Genomic DNA, 23957 nt, shown 5'->3' with positions numbered 1-23957 from the left:
CTCTGCCAAACCGATTCCGCTCCAGCTCAAACCCACTCACAACCTGTTGCAGAAATCCAACAGCATCTGCCTGCATCAACAGGAAGACCAAGACTGCTGACTATTATTCTGCAGCACTTCATATAACTGATATAACCAATCAGCAATCAGCCAGCGAGAGAAAAAGTAAAAAAAATATATACATATATTTATATATATGTATATATACATATATATAGATTTAATATTAGCAACAAATGCCAACAATATAAAGGTGACCAAAACAGACAAAGTTGAACCAAAGCCTAAAAAGTCAAATCAAATCAAATCAAATGTATTTACTATGTAACACTTTTTACATCTGATGTTGTCACAAAGCAGCTTTACAGAACAAAGAATTAGACAAAATACTGAACATACAGTATTATGACTAAACTAAATTATTCAAAAAATTCTAAACAGGGCCCTAGTCAATCTCGGGTTGTGTGCATAATTATAGCCTGCAAGGGTGGCTTCATTTAATGCTAAATATTAATTCAGCCTAATCCAGGTTTTCATGAGGCACAGAACATCAAATTTCTGATCAGTTATGATTTCATTTACTATAACTGCTTTTGAATTTAGAGATCTAATGTTAAGTAAACCAATCTTGCTTCTACAAAAAGAAGAAGCAAGAACCAGAATACAAAAGGGCAAGATGAGACTGAAAGAAACTCAAGAGATCAAAACCCAGCAAACACAAACCGATAAAACACTCAGTGCGCAACAGTAGAGTTGGCAATACTTCGCAAAGCACAGTAGTGTTCGGTGCAGTGAGAATGGTATGTATACACAAAACTCAATTACAGAAAGACTGGGGAGAAATACCAGGAGTACTCTGGTGATGATGAACAAGAGAAAAGTTAAGTACTGGGGTATTGTAATGAAAATGTAATCCAGTACACTGTAAAAAAAAAACTGTAGTTTTTACAGGAAAACGCTGGCAGCTGTGGTTACCAGAGTTTTCCTGTTAAAATTACAGACGATAAGTAAATAACTCTACTGAAAAAAAATGTAAATTAATTTACAGTGATTGAAATCACTGCTAAATTACAATAATAATCTGTCAAGTTTACACAAATTAAATGTTAATTTTGCATAGCAGTGTTCTACATAAAAATACCCTTTCCTGTATTTTTTACCTCTAACAAATGTCTTTACTACACTGTAAAAAAAAATCTTGTCAAATTTACGGTGAAAAACTGGCAGCTGTGGTTGCCATTTTTTCACCGTAAAAAATACAGTGATCTTGTATATGGCTTCACGGTAAGGTATATTAACACTTGTAAAACAACAGTTTGAAAATGTACTAATAAAGAGGAGTTACTGTTAAAATAACGGTGAAAGTGTATATAGGCTCATGGTATAGCTGTATAATTCACAATGTAACCCTGTTGCTTTTTAAGTGAAAAATGATCCATTCCACAGCATTTATTGTCCAATTTTATGGCAAATTTTTGTGGTTGTCCAATAACTTTGAGTCACGCTGTAAACAACATACAGTTTTAAACAGCATTATCTTTTTCAAAAGCGCTACATTAACTGGACTACTCACTTACAGCACAGAGATGTGCTCGGAGAGTGAAATCACTTATATACACATAATGTAAAACCCAGGCACGTGGATAAAACCGCTATGAAACTACATCATGGTGATGTCTCTGAACTAAACATCTAATTAGCATAGCCACGCCCCATAGACAGCTGCGTTACATCCCATTCAGGCCCTGCTTTTCACAATGTAATATACTTTTTTCACAAGAATATACTGTAAACAAAACGGTTTATCAATATGAAATTTACTGTTGACAAGAATTAAACTGTAATATCTTATACATTTGCAACTGTTTATTTTACTGTGAAATACTGGCAGCATTTTCAAACTGTTGTTTTTACAAGTGATAATATACCTTACCGTGAAGCCATTTACAAGATCACTGTATTTTTTACGGTGAAAAAATGGCAACCACAGCTGCCAGTTTTTCACCGTAAATTTGACAAGATTTTTTTTTTACAGTGTATATTTCACATCTTAAAATGGTAAAAAATATAATTGACGGCATGTTTTTTATTTAAGGTTTGTACACCGTGAATAATACAGTAATGTGCTATTTTTAATATGACTGTCCAATGCTGTCACCATTTCAGCTTTTCACCATATATTTCACATGTTAAAACAATTAAAATGAACATTTTTCACAGTTTTTTAATCTATGGTAATTCAATGTTTATTCTACAACAATAAGCTTCTTCTTGCTTTACGGTTTATTTCTGTTGCCATTTCACAGTTTTTCACTGTAATTTTCACGGACATTTTTTACAGTGTAGTTACTTTTTATCACATACCCTGCATTTGTTTTGTACTTTCTCGGAAAGGTTATACATATGGACGTAATGAAGCAGTGCCACAGGAAACAGTGGGGCAGTGTACCTAGTGTACCTAGGCCAGTTACCATAACTTTTTGAATTATGTATTTCCCCATAAATTCCAGGAGAAACAATATTATTTAAATCTTATAACAAAACAATCATTGTTATTATGCCACTGATGCAATGATAATATACACAGACCTGCCATGTACTGAAGAGGCTAAAGGATGTTACACTGAGCTGCAGGATATGAGCATGGGGCTTCTTGCTTCTGTCTTTGAATTATGATTATTATCATCCACTGCACTGTTCACTGTGGGTGTTAATGCCTTCTATTATGTATTCCTGTTTTACAGGATATATATGTAGAAATATATATGAATGTGCCTTCCATTTGGCACCCCACTAACGCACCTCACTCAAACACGCACTGGCCAAAATTCAACCTCACTCACAAGATAACACCTCACAATGTATACAAATTCTCTTGCTACCCCCTGATGTAAAGTTTAAGTATTTTTCTATCCAGCTGTTTCTTAATGTAAGGTAAATTTATATAAAGAAAATTATGTAACTGGGTTTAAGAAAGTAAACGAGACAGTGCCCAAAGTCTACCATGAAAGTTTTTCAATTAAAATTCATTTCACATCTTGCCAAGCTAATACTGAGATCAGCCAATTTAATTCCATAACACATCCGCAGCACGACTTTCAAAAGATAACCAATTAATCATTTCCATCTCAGAGCCATTTACCAGACCATAGATTACATCATTAAAATCCGCCAGCTTTAGAGTAAAAGACAGGTAGTATCTAGCGGTAGAAGTTGAAAAAACTGAAGAAAGTGGAAGCTACTCACCATTTGGACTCTCCTCATCAATGGCGACGATTGTGGCAGGAGGGCCGGCTCGATATAATTTACATTCTGTGAAAAACAGAAAAAGGACAAATTCAGAATGAGAATTCAAATACCATTCATTTACAAATCCAAATTAACACATGGGTCTCATAACAAAATTATATTTAGAGATGCACCAATACTTCCTTTTCCATTTCAATACCAATACATCAATTTGGACAATTATCAATTATCTTGGGAGAGACTTAAGGTATCAGGATTGACTTAAATTGACTTGGGTTTGAATTACTTTATCAATTTCGTAAAACTATAATAAATGTATAGTATAATAATGTTTATGTTACTAAAATAATTCCCAAAAATCTGTGGTGCCAACAAATAGAGCCATAGCCAGCCACAGCACTGATGCAGCAGGTTAGCCAAGATGTCAACAGCAGGTCACAATAGGCCTGGCTGGGGTTAGCCAAGATGCTAGCTGTTTTTCTAAGCTGGATTACTCACTGATAGTTGTTGCTAAGCCTTGGGGACTGTGCTAAACAATATGCTTTTGAAGTATATCAAGGATATCATCAGTGCTTTAAGAACACTGACCCAATTGTACATTTATTTACAAAAAGTGTAATGTGTTTTGTTTAACTAGATGACATTCACTGTGTCAAATCACTGCATTAAATATTATGTATTTCTCAAAAATGTCTTTAATTAGATTGATTTAATATGTTTATCAACATTTTCAGCTCTAATATTAAGTACAATACATTATAATGAATTCTGTTTTCTTCTATTTATTTTTATATGATAAAAATATCTCCCAGTTTTGGACTTTACTCTGACTCAATGTTTTCTGGTTCTGGTGGTCACAGACGTTGGCTTTCATACTGTTCATTTCAATCTCAGAATTATATTGATAGCAGGATTATATATCATTGATCAAAATTAAGAAATACAGCTCTGGAAAAAAATAAGATCACTAAAAAATGATGAGTTTCTTTGGAGTATCTCTGGAATATAATCAAGAGGAAGATGGATGTTCACAAGCCATCAAACCAAGCTGAACTGCTTAAATTTTTGCACCAGGAGTGGCATAAAGTTATCCAAAAGCAGTGTGTAAGACTGGTGGAGGAGAACATGCTAATATGCATGAAAACTGCGATTAAAATCCAGGGTTATTCCACCAAATATTGATTTCTGAACTCTTAAAACTTTATAATATAATTTTTTGTGTTGTTTTGCTTTATTTAAGATCTGAAAGCTCTGCATCTTTTTGTTATTTTAGCCATTTCTCATTTTCTGCAAATAAATGCTCTAAATGACAATATTTTTATTTAGAATTTGGGAGAAATGTTGTCTGTAGTTTATAAAATAAAACAGAAGAAGCTAAAGTGTCCCTTTTTTTATTTTCCAGAGCTGTATATACAGTATTATGATATACATTTTGGCCATATTATCCAGTACATTACTCTGATCCTGTGTTATGGACCTTTGAATAACAGATTCAGAGAACTGATCATTCCAGTGGTTCAGCCTAATTATCCAATAAGCGATCTGGCTGATTTTGTTAAAAAACAGGACAAATATATTAGATCCTAATATCGGATTGGTGCATCCCTCCTCATAATGTGCAATAATAAGCTGATAAACTGATGGATATTGCATAGGTGATCTCTGTGACTGAGCGTGACAGAATGATATGGATATACAGAACAGTATGGCTGTGTTAAGACACATAATGCAACGACTTGTGCAATGACTTTCAATGTAATGCATGAGAGCACATTTCCGATTTTTGTAATGAAGCCTCACTTTTGTGCTTCCAGCCCATGAGAAGGGATGGGAGCTGTCTGCTTGAGAAGGCTAAGAGTTGCAGGCTTTGTTACTGCAGGTTAGATGAAAGCCAATACTCTGGGCTGTTGACATTTGGAGCTTATGCTCATTTACAGAGTGCCGTTCTCAGCTTTAAAGATGTGTGCTGTGCCTTGCTGGGCTACAATTGGATAACGGGAGATGTGTAGAGGAACAAAATGATCCTGTATACTCAGGCAGAGGCACAGATGCTCTACAAACACAACACAGAGGAGAGGGGAAAAAAGGATGAAGTGATGAAGAGAAAGAGTTGCCCCTTACCCTCATATTGCCAGTCTGTGTCAGAGACAGGGTTAGTGTCAGCAGCAGAGAGAGGAGGAAAGAGAGGAGAAGAAGACAAGAATGAGAAGCACAGTACAGATCTGGATTAAAAAGCATTTATAAAGATGAGCAGACAATGAAAGAGACAGAGGATAAAAGTCTAGAAAAGTTAGAGCCTGAGCTTTCTAAATAAACTGGTAAAATGGTTAGTTAACAGTTTGCATTATGATAATGCATATTTCATTCAGGATATACATGAGTCTCCACAGAAGTCACCTTCTAAAAAACTCCATTAAAACAAACCTGAAAGTTCTAAAACTGCGTCCAAAATAATAACTTAATAGTAACATAAAAAGAAACAACAAACAAAAAACAAACAATTATGGGCAAACCTACCTTTGTGCTATCATATTTTAATCATTTAAGACTGTGTTCTTGCAGTGTATTTGGGTTACTCTAAGACATATGACAATAACTACCAATTTTACTGCACATTACAACTTTTATCCCCTCTAAAATCCGTGAATCAGTGCATATTATGACCTTAGGCTTTATCATACTACAGTATAAAAAAATAAACCTTAGTATATTAGCATACATATATCAATCTTAGGATAAAAATTTAATTTAAAATAATGACTTCAGAATTTCACAACACAAAAAGCAGGACATATCAGAATCAGTACCAGCCACACATTTCTATATTATTGCTGTCTGATTAGTAACTTTAAACTTAATTTTCTCACTTTTTCCACTACGTGACAACACTTGCTTCCTTTTAAACTGCCTATCCTTATATTGTTAGTTTTGCCAAATGGCAACAAGCTCGTTCATGCTTAACTGCAGTAGAAGCACAAAATTCATTATTTGAAAGTATTAAAAGGTAATCTTGCTCATCTGTTGACCATGGACCGTAAATACGGATCCCTCTGTCAGACGAAGTCTGCTGGCTAATCCTGCTGTGTACTGTCTGAGGTTCTCAATAACTAACCTAGTGAATGGGGCTCTGGTGGAGGTTAATGGGTGAAGGGGTGGTGTAATTACAAAAAGATCCATCCAAACGGCTCATAGAAGAATATGATTCCTGACACCAAACTTTTTCAACTTACTCACAGAAAGTGTTTATAGGGGCAGTCGAGACCTTCGTGATAATAAAAAAAAGTGAGTTTTAAATTGCACATATTATTAATGTGCCCTTTTTAAGTATAACTCTGACTGTGTGTCAATGTCAGGATCCCTTTTGTCAACCAGATTCCCATTTGACGACTTTTCATTCTATTAAACATGCATGTTTTACACTTGTTCCGCTGCAGAAAAAGAGCAGCTCAATAAACTGGTTGAAAGCCCAATACTGCTGTAGACATTTCCCCCCCGAGTGTTTTAGACTCTTTAATAGGCTATGCATGATTTGCAATCATCTGTAGATGACTCAGTCACTAATCAGGAGCAGCAGCTCTTACTGAGGTGCTTCTGACTGTTGTTTAGAGGGATTTAAAGAGAAAAGGGTGATGTAACCAGAAAGAGAAGAGTCACTTCATCTCGCTAAGAAGTGGATAATGATACCGCTGCTACCCATACACACACAAACACACGTGCATGCGCACACACACACACACACACACACACACACGGGCGCACACACAATTACCACTGAGTGTCCACTGTCTAGGAGTCGTCCAGGGAAGATTCACCTTACAGTATGAGTCATAGTGAGGGCACGAGATGCCACAGGAGCCGTAAACACAAGGGATAAGGTTTCCGTTGCTGCATAACTCGCAACTAAACACCTGTTGCCAAGCGAGAAGGTGTGGATCCTTTTCTCATTAAATATGGAAGATCACAAAGGCGTCACCTTGACACACAGCAGGAACACATGTCGCGGCCGGCCGGCCGGCAGAGCTCCCCCGCTTCTTTGCACGCTCTCATCAGAGCACATTAGTGCATTTCTAAGCACTGTTGACTCGCACCTTCAAATCCATTCACACACGCTGAATATGATGACCTTAACATCTCTATGCTGCTTCAGAGTATTCAGAATGAGTGTTAACTACAGTGCCATGGTCTCCAGTACACTCTCTCTCTCACTTCTCAGGGACTGCTGTGAGCTTTTTCAACTGGCCATTCAGTCCTTTCAGGGAAATGCTAGAACATGCTCATAACTTTAACAAAAAAAAACAAAAAAAAACATTAGTTTAAAGATTTCTGTCCTGTAAAAACTCAGAAATTAGTTTCAGATTTCTCTATCTGGTTTCTTAAATCACGTTATATACTTAAAATTACTTTACAGTACCAATCAAACGTTTGGACACGTTTTGTGTATGAATACTGAAGTCATCTACAGTGTGAAGGAACATATAATGAATTAGGGTTGCACCGATACGATACCGCATCAGTATCGGCACCGATACTTGCACTTACACACAGTATCGGTATCGGCAGTGGGTATCGGCCGATACCATTTCCGGGTTCCTGTAACCGAGACTCTGAGAGCAGAGAAATCTGCCATAGGGGAGGAGGGGGGAGGGGTCTCTTAAAGAAAGACTGCACATGTCTTGTAATAAAAAAAATAGAAAATCTGAAAAGATTTTCCTGTTTTTTTTACCATATTTTGATCGTTACACGTTCAATTGAATAATTTTATATCAACAACAGGAGCTCCTTGTCAATCATTATCTACTGCAGCCAATCATCTAAACAGACCTTAAAAAAAAAGTGGAAACTGTTGATAAAACAGTTGGTATCAGTACTCGGTATCGGCCAATACAAAAAAAAAAAAGCCGGTATCGGTGCATCCCTATAACGCTGGTAACTCTAAATAACTTATTCGATGCAACAAAGGAAACTCTCAGTCTTAATTTTCTGGGGCGGTCCTGATGAGAGCCAGTTTCATCATAACATTTTGGATTCTGGACCATGTATGTGTTTTTCTCAGATGTCCTCTGAAAAAATTACAGGCTGAATTACCTACTGTTTTTCGCTGAACTCCGTGGTCCTCCAGTAATTTTAGTCCTGTCCGGATCCACATCTCTGAGTTTCGTCACCTCACTTTAATAAAATAGCTATTTATCCACTGCTGCACACCGTAATTACACTTCGGGCTCACATTTCCACGGAGATCCATGTAAAAACAACAGTGAGTGGAAATGGAGGAGCTACTGAACGCGATGTCACGTGACAGAGAAAGTAAAAAAACTCACTGGTCCTCTTGGTTTTTTTTTTGTTTTTTTTTTTATCACTGAGTAGAAGTGTAAAATATTTTTCACAGACGCCTCCTGAGAAACCAATCCCCAAAGCTCCAATGCAGGGTAAATAAATGTGGCCCCTTTCTTGTCATTGGCAGAATAAAGTGAATAGCTCATTCTTACAGTAAAAATACTCTTATTTTTTATGGCATATTTGCACTGTAACTTGTCCTGCAGTGCTTTACCTGCACTTATTTTCTTTCCATCCGTCGCTAGTTACCCCCACACACTCATTTTTTACCACTACCAAACCCTTGTCTCCTGTTTTTACAACAGCTACAAAACTGAATATACTGCCTCAAGGCAAGAAACTGAGCTATCTAATCCACAGCTATCCTGACCCACACACTCCTCTGTTCGTCAGGTTTTGTACACCTTGTTCCTGCTATTCAAACCCGATTCATTTCTGTCCACGCCCAAGGCCTAGAGTTGCATTTCCCCAACAGCCACCAAACTAAATGTACTCCTTCAGGGCAGGTCCCCGAGCTATAAACCTCATGAACTGTATAACATTTTTTAAACCCATATTTCTATTAGTTTTTGTATTTTTCTCACTTTAAGGTGCACTTAAAATCCTTTCATTTCCCCAAAAATCGACAGTAAACCTTATGATCCGGTGCAGCTTACGAATGTATGAATTTTACCAGTCAGGTTGTAAGGAGCAGTAAAGCCACTCCACTGAAATACAGCTTTATACAGGAGTTTCAGTTTAGTTCTCCAACACTGAGGTCAGAGCTGTATTAGCATTAGCCGCTAACCGCAGCGCTAACTCTGCTGCTAACCTCTTTACAATATCGGAAATCTAATTTTGCTGTAAATAAATGGAAGCGATTTACTCACCAAAATAAACAGTTTTCAGGAGAGAAATCTGTGTAGATTAACATAGAGTGCTTGGTTGACTTTGAAAAAAAAATGCTTTTTTTAAGAATTACGGTTTTGTTTACTTAGACGCTTTCCCCAGATTCCCCATTAGAAGGGAAACATGGTAAAACCCCTTTTTTTTTTTTTTTTTTTTTTACAATTTTTATACAATTTTTTTACACAAATGCACTTGATAATCCGGTGTGCCTTATGTATGGAAATAGACCAGTAAATAGACGTTGATTGATAGTGGGATCTTATAGAGATCTTATAGTCTGTAAAATACGTAGTTATTTCAGGAAATATATTTTTCATGTTTTTATTTTTATCAAAATAGCAAATATGACCATATTTACTGCACTCTTATCCCCTTGGCCCCCTTGACCTTAAAATATACATACAGCTCTTTTAAGACACTTTTGGAATGATAGCACTGCATGCAGAAAAAAACAGTTGTAATTGGTTAAGGACAAGACAGATTGATTTATGGTTGATTTATAATTAGGTAACTTCCGCAATGCTAAACGCCATGGCGTCTGTTTACTGATATAGTCTAGCTTGCTGATTACAACATGAGCAGAGGAGGGTTGATTTTGTTAGTGGGGAAAATCTGCTAAATAAGTTAATGTGATTGGTAAATTACTATGTAAGTCAACTGTAGAACGACAGCTCTGGAAATAATTAAGAGACCACTTCAGTTTCTGAATCAGTTTCTCTGATTTTGCTATTTATAGGTATATGTTTGAGTAAAATGAACACTGTTCTTTTATTCTATAAACTACTCACAACATGAAAATGAGAAATAACAAAAAAAAAAAAAAATGCAGAGCTTTCAGACATCAAATACTGCAAAGATAACAAGTTCAAATTCATAAAGTTTTAAGAGTTCAGAAATCAATATTTGGTGGAATAACCCTGGTTTTTAATCACTGTTTTATTGCATCTTGGCATGTTCTCCTCCACCAGTCTTACACACTGCTTTTAGATAATTTTATGCCACTCCTTGTGCAAAAATTCAAGCATGGTTTGATGGCTTGTGATCATCCATCTTCCCCTTGATTATATTCCAGAGGTTTTTAATTTAGTAAAATCAAAGAAAAAGATCATCATTAAGTGGTCTCTTATTTTTTCCAGAGCTGTATATATAGTAAAAAGAGATTTCAGCTGAAATCTCTGAAAGACACAAATAATCAGTCCATAAACTTTACAGCATATCTCTCAATGAGGGGATCATTGTTGTCATATCCCAACCGAGCGTTTCTGTCTGACTCATCAAACCTTCAGCATAAAAATCTATTGTGAAGGAAATTCACAATAAAACTGACAGAATCTCGATACTTGTGGCCAGATTAGCTACGACATCCGAGGCTGAGACTAGTCCTCTAAGACTTTCCTGCTTTCTGACTGGCAGCTGAGGACAATCTTAGCATCCGAAACAAATACCAGTGATGGATTTACTGTAAATAAAGAACGCTTAGATGATGGAATGTTCAGCAGACGTGAAACTACCCAGAAGCCCCGAGGCAAGAGAACAGTGTAACGCTAGTAGAAGCGAAGAACACAGTGCAGAATACATAATGCTAAAGCTACCACTACCACCACAGCTCCAACCATCCAGACAGGTTTATCCCTTCCAACAATGAGCTTCTGCCTGCTCTAGAGCCAGTGGCCCATCAGTCTGCTTTTGATGAACCACCAACTCCAGCTAAGCTGCCTTCATTCCCCGGAACGCTGCGTCTCGCTGAAACGGTATGGACAATTTAAACGGCGGCTAAAGCAGACTAAAGCTAAGGAAGCGCTACGGCAAAGCTGCAGACGCTTCCCGGAGGTCCTGCAGACACACTTAGCGTTCATTAAAGAAGGATTTAGAGAATGTGTGTATTTTAAACAGGCTTGTTCAACAAAACACCAGCAAAGCAAACAGCATCATTTAGTGTGTGCCAAGCTAGAGGCTTACATCGCCATGAGCCGCACCGCAGAGGGATGAAGCTACATCTACTGCGCGGAGGCTACAAACAGTTCATAAGAAAATAATGGGCTCTGTTTCAATGTATGCAGTGAATGCAAATAATTTGGCCTCATGACAAGTTTTCTGTTCAGCCATTCAAAGCAGAAAACGTATTATTAATTATTTAGTTCTGTTCCATAACTGATCTTGCTTATGTAAAGCTTAATTTGGATTTTAGCAACTATTAAACTCTCTGTTGCTATACGAACTTGGTTATATACAGAATGTGCTGATGATAAGATGTCTAAAATTTGTAATACCTTTAAATTCTACAACACACATTTACGCAATACATACTACACAAAATGGTATATATATATAGAGAGAGAGACAGGTTAACTGTACTTTTGTACAGAAAGACAACAGAAATTAGTACTATTACATTTGTATTGCTTTTTAAAGCATTTTAATTAGGGGCGTGCTATATCGTATCGTACACAATATTATCGCTAACATTTTTGAATATCGTGAACGATATTATACCCTGAAATATTATGCAATATCAACCACCCCTAATTATCAAACAAGGTACTACTTTTTTGCTGTTTTTAGCAAAAGAAATAAAATAAATCACACTGTTCTCAATTCCCATTATAAAGTATATCTACTAGAGACAGATGATATCTGTCCAGTATATATGGATATATGGATTTTTTTTTTTTTTTGGAGTGCATTATTATTAGTATCATGACATTCCGGATCATTGACTTCTGGTACAAATCTGATACAATTCTTGTATTTTTTTTAATATATATATTTCATTTTGGGGTGTGCCATATCATATGTATGCAATAATAAAATTATTATTATTTTTTTTGTTTGTTTTTTTGTTATCACAAAAACATCATGAAATATTGTGATATTATATATTAGTTTAGGGTCATTTCGCCCACCCCTAATTTTATTTTTATTTTTTTTGTGGTTTAATAAGGACAAAAAATTGTGATGCAGGGAGACATAGCAACATCTTTGCACATGTTTAATTAAATGTTGCAGGATTGCTGTTTAATAATAAGCACTTATGAATGATTAACTGAAAAGCTGTGCATGCCCACCCACTTTAGCCCACCCAGAAAGTAGTGAGTGACAGCACAACACAATAACAGCAGCGCTAAATAAAGCCCTGCTCTGGGTTTATTTTGAGCTTCATGTAATCGTAACTAAATGAAGAACTCTGCTGACTGGCTTGACTCTACCTTTACACAACACAAAGAACTTTTCCTCCACAAAGGTACGAAGAGTTCAAAGCTCCAACTTACTCCTGCAGCAATTACAGCACGCGCCTCCATCTGCCAGAGAGAGGAGCAAGTCTGCGCCGCCTTGGAGAGACAAATCCATCAGATGCAACTAGGGCACACATCAAACATCAGGGCTAATCGTCTGTGGGATATGTTTTCTGTTGTAGCTGCGAGTTTGCAAGCGCAGCCAAATGAGCTTAGTAGCCCTTTCTAACCGGGGGAGGACGTTAAGCAGACGTTAAAGCCGAGCCGAGCCGGGCCTGTGGAAGACTGGGGACGAGAGTGTGAGCGTGTATTAGAGCCGAGTCGTAGGAGATGTCAGAAGAGTGTGCGGGAGGAGGAGTTGAAGAAGGAAAAGAAAATGGCATGCGGCACACGGATAACGGACCCCTGCTGAGAACAGACACAGAGAGTAGACAGAGACACACTGCCGCCGCTGCACTCACACACACACACACAGAACCAGTGCTGCAAAAAAGAACAAGCAGGCAGACTGTGATCTTGCACGCCGTCCAAAACATGAATGCACGCACAATCTCTCCCTTATTCACCTTCTTGTTGTCTGCGCACACACACACACACACCACACACACACACGCACCGCTGTCCACAACACTAGAGGAGCTGAAAGACAATACAGCCACTCAAGACACTTGGTGTAATAGCACGTGATGTAATGATGCCTCAGGTGCTTCACTAAAACACAATAACAACAAAAACACAATTGTATTCTTCACTACTAAAGACCACCACTAATATCACCAACGTCACACTTAAGCCTTATCCGGACGGGATTAGTTTTTTAGGGGGTCCTGGAGTAATTTTCTTCTTTTATGGGGGGGTCCTCTGTGATTTTATTCCCGTCTGAAACGACCATGTACGTGTTTTTCTCAGACGTCCTCTGAGAAAATGACAGGCTGAATTACCTTCTGTTTTTCGCTGAACTCCGAACTAATTTTAGTGGTAACACTTTACTTGGATGGTCCATTTGATGGCCTCTTTGATGCTCAACTGACATTTAACTAACATTCAACTACATGTCTATTAAATGCAAATGAACTAAAAGGTGAAAGTAAATGATTCTCTATTGAATGTAACCCTACATTCAACTCTAATCCAAACGCTTATCTTAATATTTTAGCATTGGGTTTAGGGTTAGATTTTAAGCTTAGGTTAAGGTTAGGGTAAGGGTTAGGTGTAGGGTTTGATTTTACGGTTGATTGAGGGTTAAGGTTAGGGTTAGGTTCTATTTTGAATCATTTACATTCAACATAGGGTTAAGTTCAATTTAATGGACATTCAATTCAGTGTTAGTTGAATGTCAGTTGAGCATCAACAAGGCCATAAAATGGACCATCCAAGTAAAGTGTTACCATTTTAGTCCCTCCGAGTTTCGTCACCTCGCATTCAATAAAATTGCTATTTGTCCACTGCCACGCACCGTAATTACACTTTGGGCACATGTTTCCATGGAGATCCACGTAAACACAACAGCCAGTGGAAATAGAGGAGCTACTGAATGCGATGTCATGTGAACGAGAAAGCCAAAAATATGTTTTTTTTCAATTGCAGTCCAGATTCAGGAGTTTTATCACTGAGTAGAAGTGTGAAATATGTTTCACAGACGTCCCCCTGAGAAACTAATCCCATCCAGATATGTCTTAACACTAAATCTTACTTTACTACAAACCCATGTCCTTAGTCTGTAATCTGTAACCTCAACTCTACTAAACCTAATCTTAAATCTAACCATAACCTCAATACCATTAACCCAAACATCAAACCTCACATCATTAACCCTATTCCTAATCTTAACCCTGACCTCAATACTCTTAACCCTAATCTTACACTTTTCACTTTACACCTAATCTTCAGCTCCCTACACCTAAACCTAACCCTGAACCCTAATACTTCACCCTAATTCACCTACACCTAAATTGATCCTTAGTAACCTACATCAAAACCTAATCCTAAACCTAACCTCAATAACCTTAACTTAAACCCAATCCAAACATAACTTTAGCAACTTTAGTAACCTACACCAAACACTAAGCCTACTGAGATAATAAACCAAGTATAAATTGGCTCAACGTCATTGTTTATGCTGGGCCTACTCTGGCCTGCTGCTGGGTGTCAACCAATGTTTGAGGCTGGGCCTACATTGGCCTGCCATTGGGTGTTCACCAATGTTTGGCGTTGGGTCTACGTTGGCCTGACATTGGGTGTCAACCAATGTTTGATGTTGGGCCTTCTTTGGCCTGCCGTTGATGATGGGCCAACTTTAGCCTAATGTTGGCTTCTGACCAGTTAACATTAGCAAGGCAAAGGTTTTGTTAACCTTCATAAAGTAAAATCAATTAGCCACTTAAAGTGTAGAAGTGAGTGTAAAAAGAATGCTATGTATTGTAAGTAACACTTTATTAAGAAGGTGAAATAATCAACAATAGATGTTTGCTAAAATAATTTACTTCCTAGTACGTATTTGTTATATACATTGCATTCAAAAATGCATTTAATATTATAACCCCAGTAACATACACCTAAACCCAACCCTAAACATATTTCTTAATAACCTACACCTGAAACTAAGCCTAAACCTGTTTCTTCCGCAGTTTTAGTGGAATCAGTTTTAAAAACAGGCTGTTTAGCACTAGAAAAATACCCTCCTCTGGGCTAATGTTTCATGTTATGCTATCACTGTGCAGATAACAGATAACACAAACCCCATCATCTCCATGATCTAACAGTTGTCACAGGGTGGGAATCTGTGCTGGCTACAAACTGCTAAAGTTTGTACACAGCCCACCCACACACACACAGCCCAACATACTCCTGCGCACACACACACACACACACACACACACACACCACTGCAAAGCAGCTTATGGTTTGATCCACTTATCTGGGAGTCCAAAGCAAATCCTGAAAAGCTAAAAGCTAAAGGTTGAGAGTTGGAATTAGGAGGGATAGAAGGACAGAGGATCCAAAATCAGGCCTAAAGCCTAAACAATTCTGTCTTTGTGCAATCAAGAGAAAAGACAATGCAGGCTATATTATAGCAGAGGCAGGTCTGTGGCCAGCGAGCAGAGAACGATAAAGAGGATTTCACAGCAAGTCAGTCAACTCAGAAAACGGCAGGAAAGTCTACAAATGAGAGCATGCTTGGAGGAACAACATGCAGGGAAAAAAGGGAGCGGGGGAGTCAAAAAAACATAAGGGTACAAACAAAGAACAAAGAGCTTTTTATGATGATAGACACGCCCTTTCAAAATCTCCAGCAACTGTATGAAGACATAACGGAGCAGAGCGCAGTGTCTCGAAGATTCAGCCTCAGATCAAACGGAGGTGCGGCCGGTCATCCTCTTCCACACTAGGTCTGGGTTTGCCCTAATCCCCTAAGTGGAACGTCCTTCGGAAGGCATCAGAAGTTGATGCAACCCAATGCAATTTCCACAAAGACTTCCCGTCACTCTTACGGGCACTCTTTGCCGCAGTCTTAAAAATAAAAGTTCCTAAATGCTTCTAGGCTTGGATGTCTCTTTCCGAGGAGAAAAATACAACGAGGAGTTTCTTTAAACTTTTAAAAGGCCCCTCGCTCTCCGATTTCTAACACGGTTCTTTAAAGAACCCTCCACTGAAATATCACTTAGGGAACTGTAAGTGGTTCCTCTCTGGCATTGCTCCAAAAAGCCCCTTTTGGCATCTTTATCTGGAAGAGTGTAAGAGTGTGTTAATGAGTTTATGATGTAGGAGAGTCCTCCATTGAAAAGTGGATTATAGTGTGGTTAGTGTGTGGGAGAGAGAGAGAGGGGAAGAGAAAGACAGAGAGAGAGAGAAAGAGAGAGAGAGAGAGAGAGAAAGACAGAGAAAGTGTGTGTGCTGCTCACAGGAACAAAAGCAGAGAACCATTAAAAAATATATATAAATTAAATAAAAAAGATTCACTGAACTTTTAGCTGCTAATTTATGTCTGCAGTTTTGTACAGTTAAATTCTTCTTCCATACTTGTAAAACAGCATGATATTAATAATATTTCACTTGCAACTTGGGGTGGGCCATATGAATATCATATTGAATATCGTTACTGCAAAAATACACTAAAATATTGTGATATTTTTTTATAGGGCCATATGGTTCATCAGGGTAGAACTTTTTCGATGTCCGTAAGAAAAAAAAAACACACTGTTCTCATTTCCCATAAATATCTATTATATCTGCCCATTATAAATGTCATCATTTATTTACTTCTGTCCTGGATATACAGAGCATATACAATAGTATACAATAGTAATAGTAATAGTATAGAGTCATGTTGGATCATGCTGGACTTCTGCTACAATCTAGGAAAAATCTCAATTAGGGTGTGCCATATCATATTGTATGCGATAATATTGGACAGCAAAATCTAATATCCATCTTGTTGCAGTGTATTCTTATTTTTTATTTTTTTAATTCAATGTTTTGTCATATCTTGCGAAATACACTGAAATATTGCAGTATTATTTTGCGGCCATATCTATAAGGTGCATTTTAGGCAACAATAGGGTGTTGCCATGTGTCCTTTCTAATTCAGCAGGTCTCTCCGCAGGGTGGGGGGTTTCCTAAGTAAACAAAACATGCCACCCGACAGCGCTACAATAAGAAATCCTGAGTATTCTAGTAATGCAGGGCGCTATCAGCTAGCAGTTCGTCCCACGTATCTTTTTTTAATACGGTAAACTCGAAAACTACAGTCGGATATACTCACCTCTGAACTGCGAAAGAGCTAGCGCGGCAGTTAGCGGCTAATGCTAGAACTGCGAAAGAGCTAGCGCGGCAGTTAGCGGCTAATGCTAAAACTGCTCCAGTCTTAGCGCTGGAGAAACTTCACTAAAACTCCTGTATAACGCTGTACTTCCGTGGAGTGGCTTATACATAGGGCGCACCAGATTATAAGGTGCACTTACGTTTTTTTAAAAAGTAAAGAATTTTAAGCACACCTTACAATGCGAAAAATATACTGTTTACATTTGGCCGTCAAATGCATCTCTAGGTAAACAGACTGAAATTGTATTTTCAGGCTTTCCTGTGTTGTGCTAAAGACCCGCTTCACACCTGGTTGCTTCACCTGTCTTGAGTATCAGGATTAGGGGCAAGAATCACAGGGCATCTCATGATATGATATTATCACGATGCATTGCCCACATATGATATCACAATATGTGAGTATGTGAAAATAAAATGTGATATACCATCCCACACAGCAATCAGATTACAGTCTGAAATAAATTAGACTATCAAGTGTAAACACATGTACCAAAAATCTTATCGCGACAACACAATCTAGATAATAGTAACATGCATTTACCAGGTGTAAACAGGACAAAGATGGTTGCTGGGGAACACAACAGGTTCAGCAGTTCATGCTGACAGTAAAATGAATATTTAGTTTAGAATGATTAACTGAGAAAGGTAAGAAGTATTAGTTGTTGATTGTATTTTCGATAATCCCGATATCCTAAAATGCATGAAGTGATTTGAGGCCATTTGAGGTCGCCCAGCACTGCAATGTACGACTGTGAAATTCAGGCATAATGTGGAGGTGTAGAGCTGGTGGCATGTTGAGGACATGAGGAGAGAAACACATGACAGAAACGTGCTGAACTGTGTTTTTTGGATGTGTTGATTAGTGCTGGTTGTGTGTATGCCCTGAGGTTCAATCAACAGCAGCAGATTTAATGCAGCTGAATTAATACAACACCCATTCTTTATTCTCTATCAAATCAAATCTCCATGACACACACTGTCAAATTAATACATTTCATAATCACTCCAACTTTTATACAATAAGTCACACTGTCACATTCAAGTCTTCACAGCTGACCTTTCCCTGCTCACACTCAAATGAGTTCTTACACAACAGTTTCTGCAATGTAAAACACGCTTTATAGAACAATTAGCAAAAATCACAATAATTTTAAGAAAGTAATGTAGTGATTTCTTTATGTAATTTGTTTATGTATGTTTATGTACTGCACTGACTGATGATAGCATTCAGTGCAGGCAAACAGACAGAAAGACACTCAAAATCTGATTGTGACTGTTTACATACGTGTTGCATGACCATAAATCAGATTAGTATCTGGTCTAGGACTACATATGTAGGGCTACATATACAAAGTTAAAGTGATTCAAATCAGATTTTTTTTTTCCTTAACGTGACACAAATCAGATTTTTTGTTCTTATGTGACACAATTCTGAATTTTTTGCATTAAATTTGAATCAAATTTTATTTTTGCCTTAAATTTGAGACAAATCAGATCCCTAACGTGACATATCTAATTTTTTGTCTTAATGTGACACAAATCATATTTTTTGCCTTAATGTGATGCAAGTTTGATTTTATGCCTTTATGTAACACAAATCTGTTTTTTTTTGCCTTAGTGTGACACAAATCCTTTTTTTTAATCAATTTTACTCAAATGTTATTTTTTCTTATTAATTTGACACAAATCTGATTTTGTGCCTTAAATTTGATACAAATCTGATTTTATGCATAAATGTGACACAAATCAGATTTTTTTCCTTAAATTTTATACAAATCTTATTTTATGCCTTAATTTGACACAAATCTGATTTCTTGCCTTAAATTTGACACAAATAATTTTTTTTGCCTTAATGTGACACAAAGCTGATTTTGTGCCTTAAATTTGACACAAATCTGATTTTATGCCTTAATGTGACACAAATCAGATTTTTTGTTCTTATGTGACACAATTCTGAATTTTTTGCATTAAATTTGAATCAAATTTTATTTTTGCCTTAAATTTGAGACAAATCAGATCCCTAACGTGACATATCTAATTTTTTGTCTTAATGTGACACAAATCATATTTTTTGCCTTAATGTGATGCAAGTTTGATTTTATGCCTTTATGTAACACAAATCTGTTTTTTTTTGCCTTAGTGTGACACAAATCCTTTTTTTTAATCAATTTTACTCAAATGTTATTTTTTCTTATTAATTTGACACAAATCTGATTTTGTGCCTTAAATTTGATACAAATCTGATTTTATGCATAAATGTGACACAAATCAGATTTTTTTCCTTAAATTTTATACAAATCTTATTTTATGCCTTAATTTGACACAAATCTGATTTCTTGCCTTAAATTTGACACAAATAATTTTTTTTGCCTTAATGTGACACAAAGCTGATTTTGTGCCTTAAATTTGACACAAATCTGATTTTATGCCTTAATGTGACACAAATCAGATTTTTTGCCTTAATGTGACACAAATCCTGCCAGAATCCTTTTTTGCAAAAGTAACACAATTAAAACAGTAATCTGATTTTTCCCTGTAACGAATAATGTAAAGCGTTACAGTTAAATATTTTGTAATCACATTACAGTTATTATATAGTTATAATATAGTTACTATAAATATATATATATATATATATATTTTTTTTTTTCTTATACATTTTTTTTTTTTTTAAAGCATAAGCGGTCTTCTGTGTGATTTGTGCATGCACTAACCCTTTGACAGCTGCTTGATCACGAAGAGGTCGAATATTTCAACAAGTGGACATATTCTCATTATTTTGAGAATTTGCTAAACATGGTAAAAAAAACATCACCATGAAGTGTTAGTGAAGTTAGGTCTAAGCCAAAAACACCTTTCAACTGCTGCAAATTTAACAAGCAAGCTGTGAAAGCTTTTAATCAGGGTGCATTCTAAAACAAAAAGCCTTTACTGAAGGAGAGAGTGACCCTGTATCACTCAAACCGGCTGCACTGCATTTTCATTCAGCACCAGGACTAAAGGTAACTCAGGGAGAAATCAATAGACTTGTTGCAGGATAAACAGCAGAAGAAATGCTCACACTGTCTACTGTCTATCATTTTTTCATTGTCCAGATTTGTACATAGATTTAATTCCAGTGTAGTTTAATTCATACAGGTTTTAGAATGCAACTTTAAACTAATCAGGAATAAAGTTACATTTTCCAGGAAGTAATGAGTCAATTAATTCCATTAAAATTGTATTTAAAGAAGCATTCAGTAGGAAATAAGAGCGAGAGTGTGAAATAGCTACAGCAGTCCAATTTCAAAACCCCACAGAGAGTAGTCTGCCCTGCCCACCCCTCCCCAGACGTGAAGCTCACTCAGGTTGCCAAGTTGAGGAGGCTGATTTATTAAAGAATAAATATTAGTATATATAGTTTTGTTTTGATTTCTTTTCTTCATAACATTATTTAGGGGAGTCAGATTCTAGCGAGGTGCTGGAATTCAGCACAACACCAGCATCTTGGTAAAACCAATGAGGTGACGTGTAGTAATGTATTAATGTGTGCATGAGTGCCGTCTTAAGGTCAGATCTGTTCACATTATACTTGCAATTATAAATGTGAACCGTCAAGAAAGACAAATCTGATTAATAAGTCTTTATATGTGAACACAGTCAAAATAAAGGAAATTCAATTTGAAAAGGCTACATTTGATGTGTCCAGACAGCACTGAAAAAGACAAAAATCTAATTTGATTGACTTTAGCTTGGTAATTGAATAAAGCCATATCTTAATAGTAATGATGAAATGAAGTAAAACTAGGTCAAATCCCACACTTTTGTCAAACTGGATTAGATGAGGTCGTTGTTTGCTGTGTTAGTTGTGAGTGATGCCAAAGATGTATATATATATATATTAATGACTGGGCTTTAATATAGACTTTTAGGAGTACTGTTATGAGTACTGTTAGGAGTACATATGATGTAAAACACAAAGGCTTTAAATTAAGGCTTTGATTTGTATTGGGTTTGCTTTGTCCCACAAAATTACACAATATATAAATAAATCAGACTTTATTAGCAGAAAAAAACTGAAGAATTTAAACAATATACCCTAGAAAGAGATACACCAACAACTTTAACATGGCTTCCTTTAACTAAATACTAAGTATTTGAAATAGTTCCATAAACACTGTAAATAAACCTAAAATACTCAAAATGTAAGTATTCAAAATATATATTACTGAAGCCATTAAAGGCATTAAAGCATTTGGGCAGATGTTTATCAGTTTATCACAATTTTCTTGGTCCTCGAGTTAAAAAATACAATCAGTTCAGTGTGCATTAATATTATCTTTCACTCTACAGTATTATTATATTTAAAAGGTCTATAGTTACTTATATTGTAAGGAGCAGAAGCGAGTGGTGCTCCGCAGCACCTCTAGTGGTATGTTGGTCTGTGAAAAGCGCATACCGGTTCCAAATTCCCCGCCGGTATACTGTATGAACCGGTATACTGTCAAGCACTACCACCTCCAAATGGGTATTGGATCTGATTAGCAAAAATTGGATTTCCTGTGTTCTCTGGCTGTCCAGACTATCAAAAATCAATGTGGATACAAACTAGATATACCATAGTCCCTAAACTCACAGCAGCTTCAGTAAGCCTGACGTCCTCTAAAAGCGGAGAGTGCCTCGTCCTAACACACAGATGGAAAGAATCCATCCCATCCGGTAGGTGACTACAAGGACAGAGGCAGCTCTTTCTTTCGTCGCCTCTGATTTGCATATGTTTCCCTCCTCTGCTCTGATAATCTAGAGTCCAATCAAAGAGCGCCAGCCCCTGAAGCAGCCCAGCTTCAATTACTATTATCTCCCATTTCTCACCAGCACAACAACAATTATTAGTGTACAGACCAACGCAGATTTGCTGGGGCGGGGCTGAGGAGATTTAGTGGATTTTTTCTTTTCACTCCTTTGCAGTTTTACAGAGGCGTACTAATCAACCGCAGTTAGAGCAAGACGCTCTATTTGAACTAATGCCGCACTGATTGCAGGCTGTTAAAATAATGAGGGATGAACTGGAATGTTTCGTAAACAACAAGACCTTCGTCTACGTCTGACAGCTTCCATCCGACACACACTGCATCACACTGTCACATTATTATTCCTGAGGTTTTTAACATATACACACACACACGACACACACACACACGGCACACACACACATAGACATGTATGACACACACCTGCCACAGAGAAGAGCAGAGAAAAGCCATGTGGTGGTCTTCATGTGAGAATGTGTACACTCAAAATAGAATAGATAATAGAAACATGTGGGAGTAGCAGAAGAGGAGAAAAGGAGGGCAAAGGGAGAGAGAGAGAGAAAGAGAGAAAGAAAATAAAAGACATAGGAGACAGAAAGAAATAGAGAAACCAGGAAAGAGACAGAGGAGAAGAAAAAGAGAGGAATACAAAAAAGAGAAATAAAGAGACAGAGAGAAACAGAGACACTGAGAAAAAGACAGAGAAAGAGAGGGAAAAAAAGAAACAGAGGGAGACAGAGGGAGAGAAATAGAGACACCAGGAAAGAGACAGAGGAGAAGAGGATGACAATAAAATAAATAGAGGGAGACAGAGAGAAATAGAGACACCAGGTAAGACACACAGGAAGAGAGGAAGAAAATAAAAGAAACAGAGGGATAGAGAAAAATAAAGACATCGGGAAAGACAGAGGAAGAGAGAAAGAAATAAAAAAATAGCATGAGATAGAGAGAAAAAGAGACACCGGGAAAGAGACAGAAAAAGAGAGAAAGAAGAGAAATAGCGGGAGACAGAGAGAAACAGAGACACTGTGTAAAAAGACAGAGGAAGAGAGGAAGGAAAAAAAGAAATAGAGGGAGATAGTGAGAAATAGATACACCCAGAAAGAGATAGAGAAAAAGAGGAAGAAAAAAAAAAAAAGAGATGGAGAAAAATAGAGACACCGGGAAAGACACACAGGAAGAGAGGAAGAAAATAAAAGAAATAGAGACACTGAGAAAGAGACAGAGGATGAGAGGAAGAAAAAAAGAAACAGCGGGATAGAGAAAAACAGAGACACCGGGAAAGACACACAGGAAGAGAGGAAAAAAAGAAATAGAGACACCATGAAAGAGACAGAAAAAGAGAGAAAGAAAATAAATAGCGTGTGACAGAGAGAAATAGAGATACTGGGAAGCAGACAGAAAAAGAAAGAAAAAAAGAAAGAGAGGGAGACAGAGAGAAACAGAGACACCAGAAAAGAGACAGAGGAGGAGAGGAAGAAAAAAAAGAAACAGAGGAATAGAGAGAGAATACAATAGGGGGTAAAGGAAGAGACAGAGGAACAGAGTTGACAGATGAGAACAAAGAGAACAAGACAGAAGAAAGTGGAGAAAAAACAGAAGAACTGAGACAGAGTGGAGAGACACTGAGGTAGAGTGGAAA

General features: G+C 37.0%; 1 protein-coding gene across 3 annotated transcripts in view; it reads right to left on the bottom strand.

The window, feature by feature from the left end:
* Nucleotides 1-23957, bottom strand: part of pcdh15a (protocadherin-related 15a) — a 512848-nt gene that overhangs the window by 277727 nt on the left and 211164 nt on the right. For 2 of the 3 annotated variants that reach the window (XM_049481098.1, XM_049481100.1), the window contains 2 exons: nt 5371-5385; nt 3247-3312 (listed from right to left, as the gene is read on the bottom strand). In XM_049481098.1, the coding sequence (XP_049337055.1) occupies nt 3247-3312; nt 5371-5385 (81 nt within the window). The remainder of the gene's footprint in view (nt 1-3246; nt 3313-5370; nt 5386-23957) is intronic. The other variant, XM_049481099.1, reaches the window with a different exon arrangement.

Source organism: Astyanax mexicanus, chromosome 7, assembly GCF_023375975.1.
Source record: "Astyanax mexicanus isolate ESR-SI-001 chromosome 7, AstMex3_surface, whole genome shotgun sequence".
Taxonomy (NCBI): domain Eukaryota; kingdom Metazoa; phylum Chordata; class Actinopteri; order Characiformes; family Acestrorhamphidae; genus Astyanax; species Astyanax mexicanus.
This window is presented reverse-complemented; position numbering and strand designations above follow the sequence as displayed.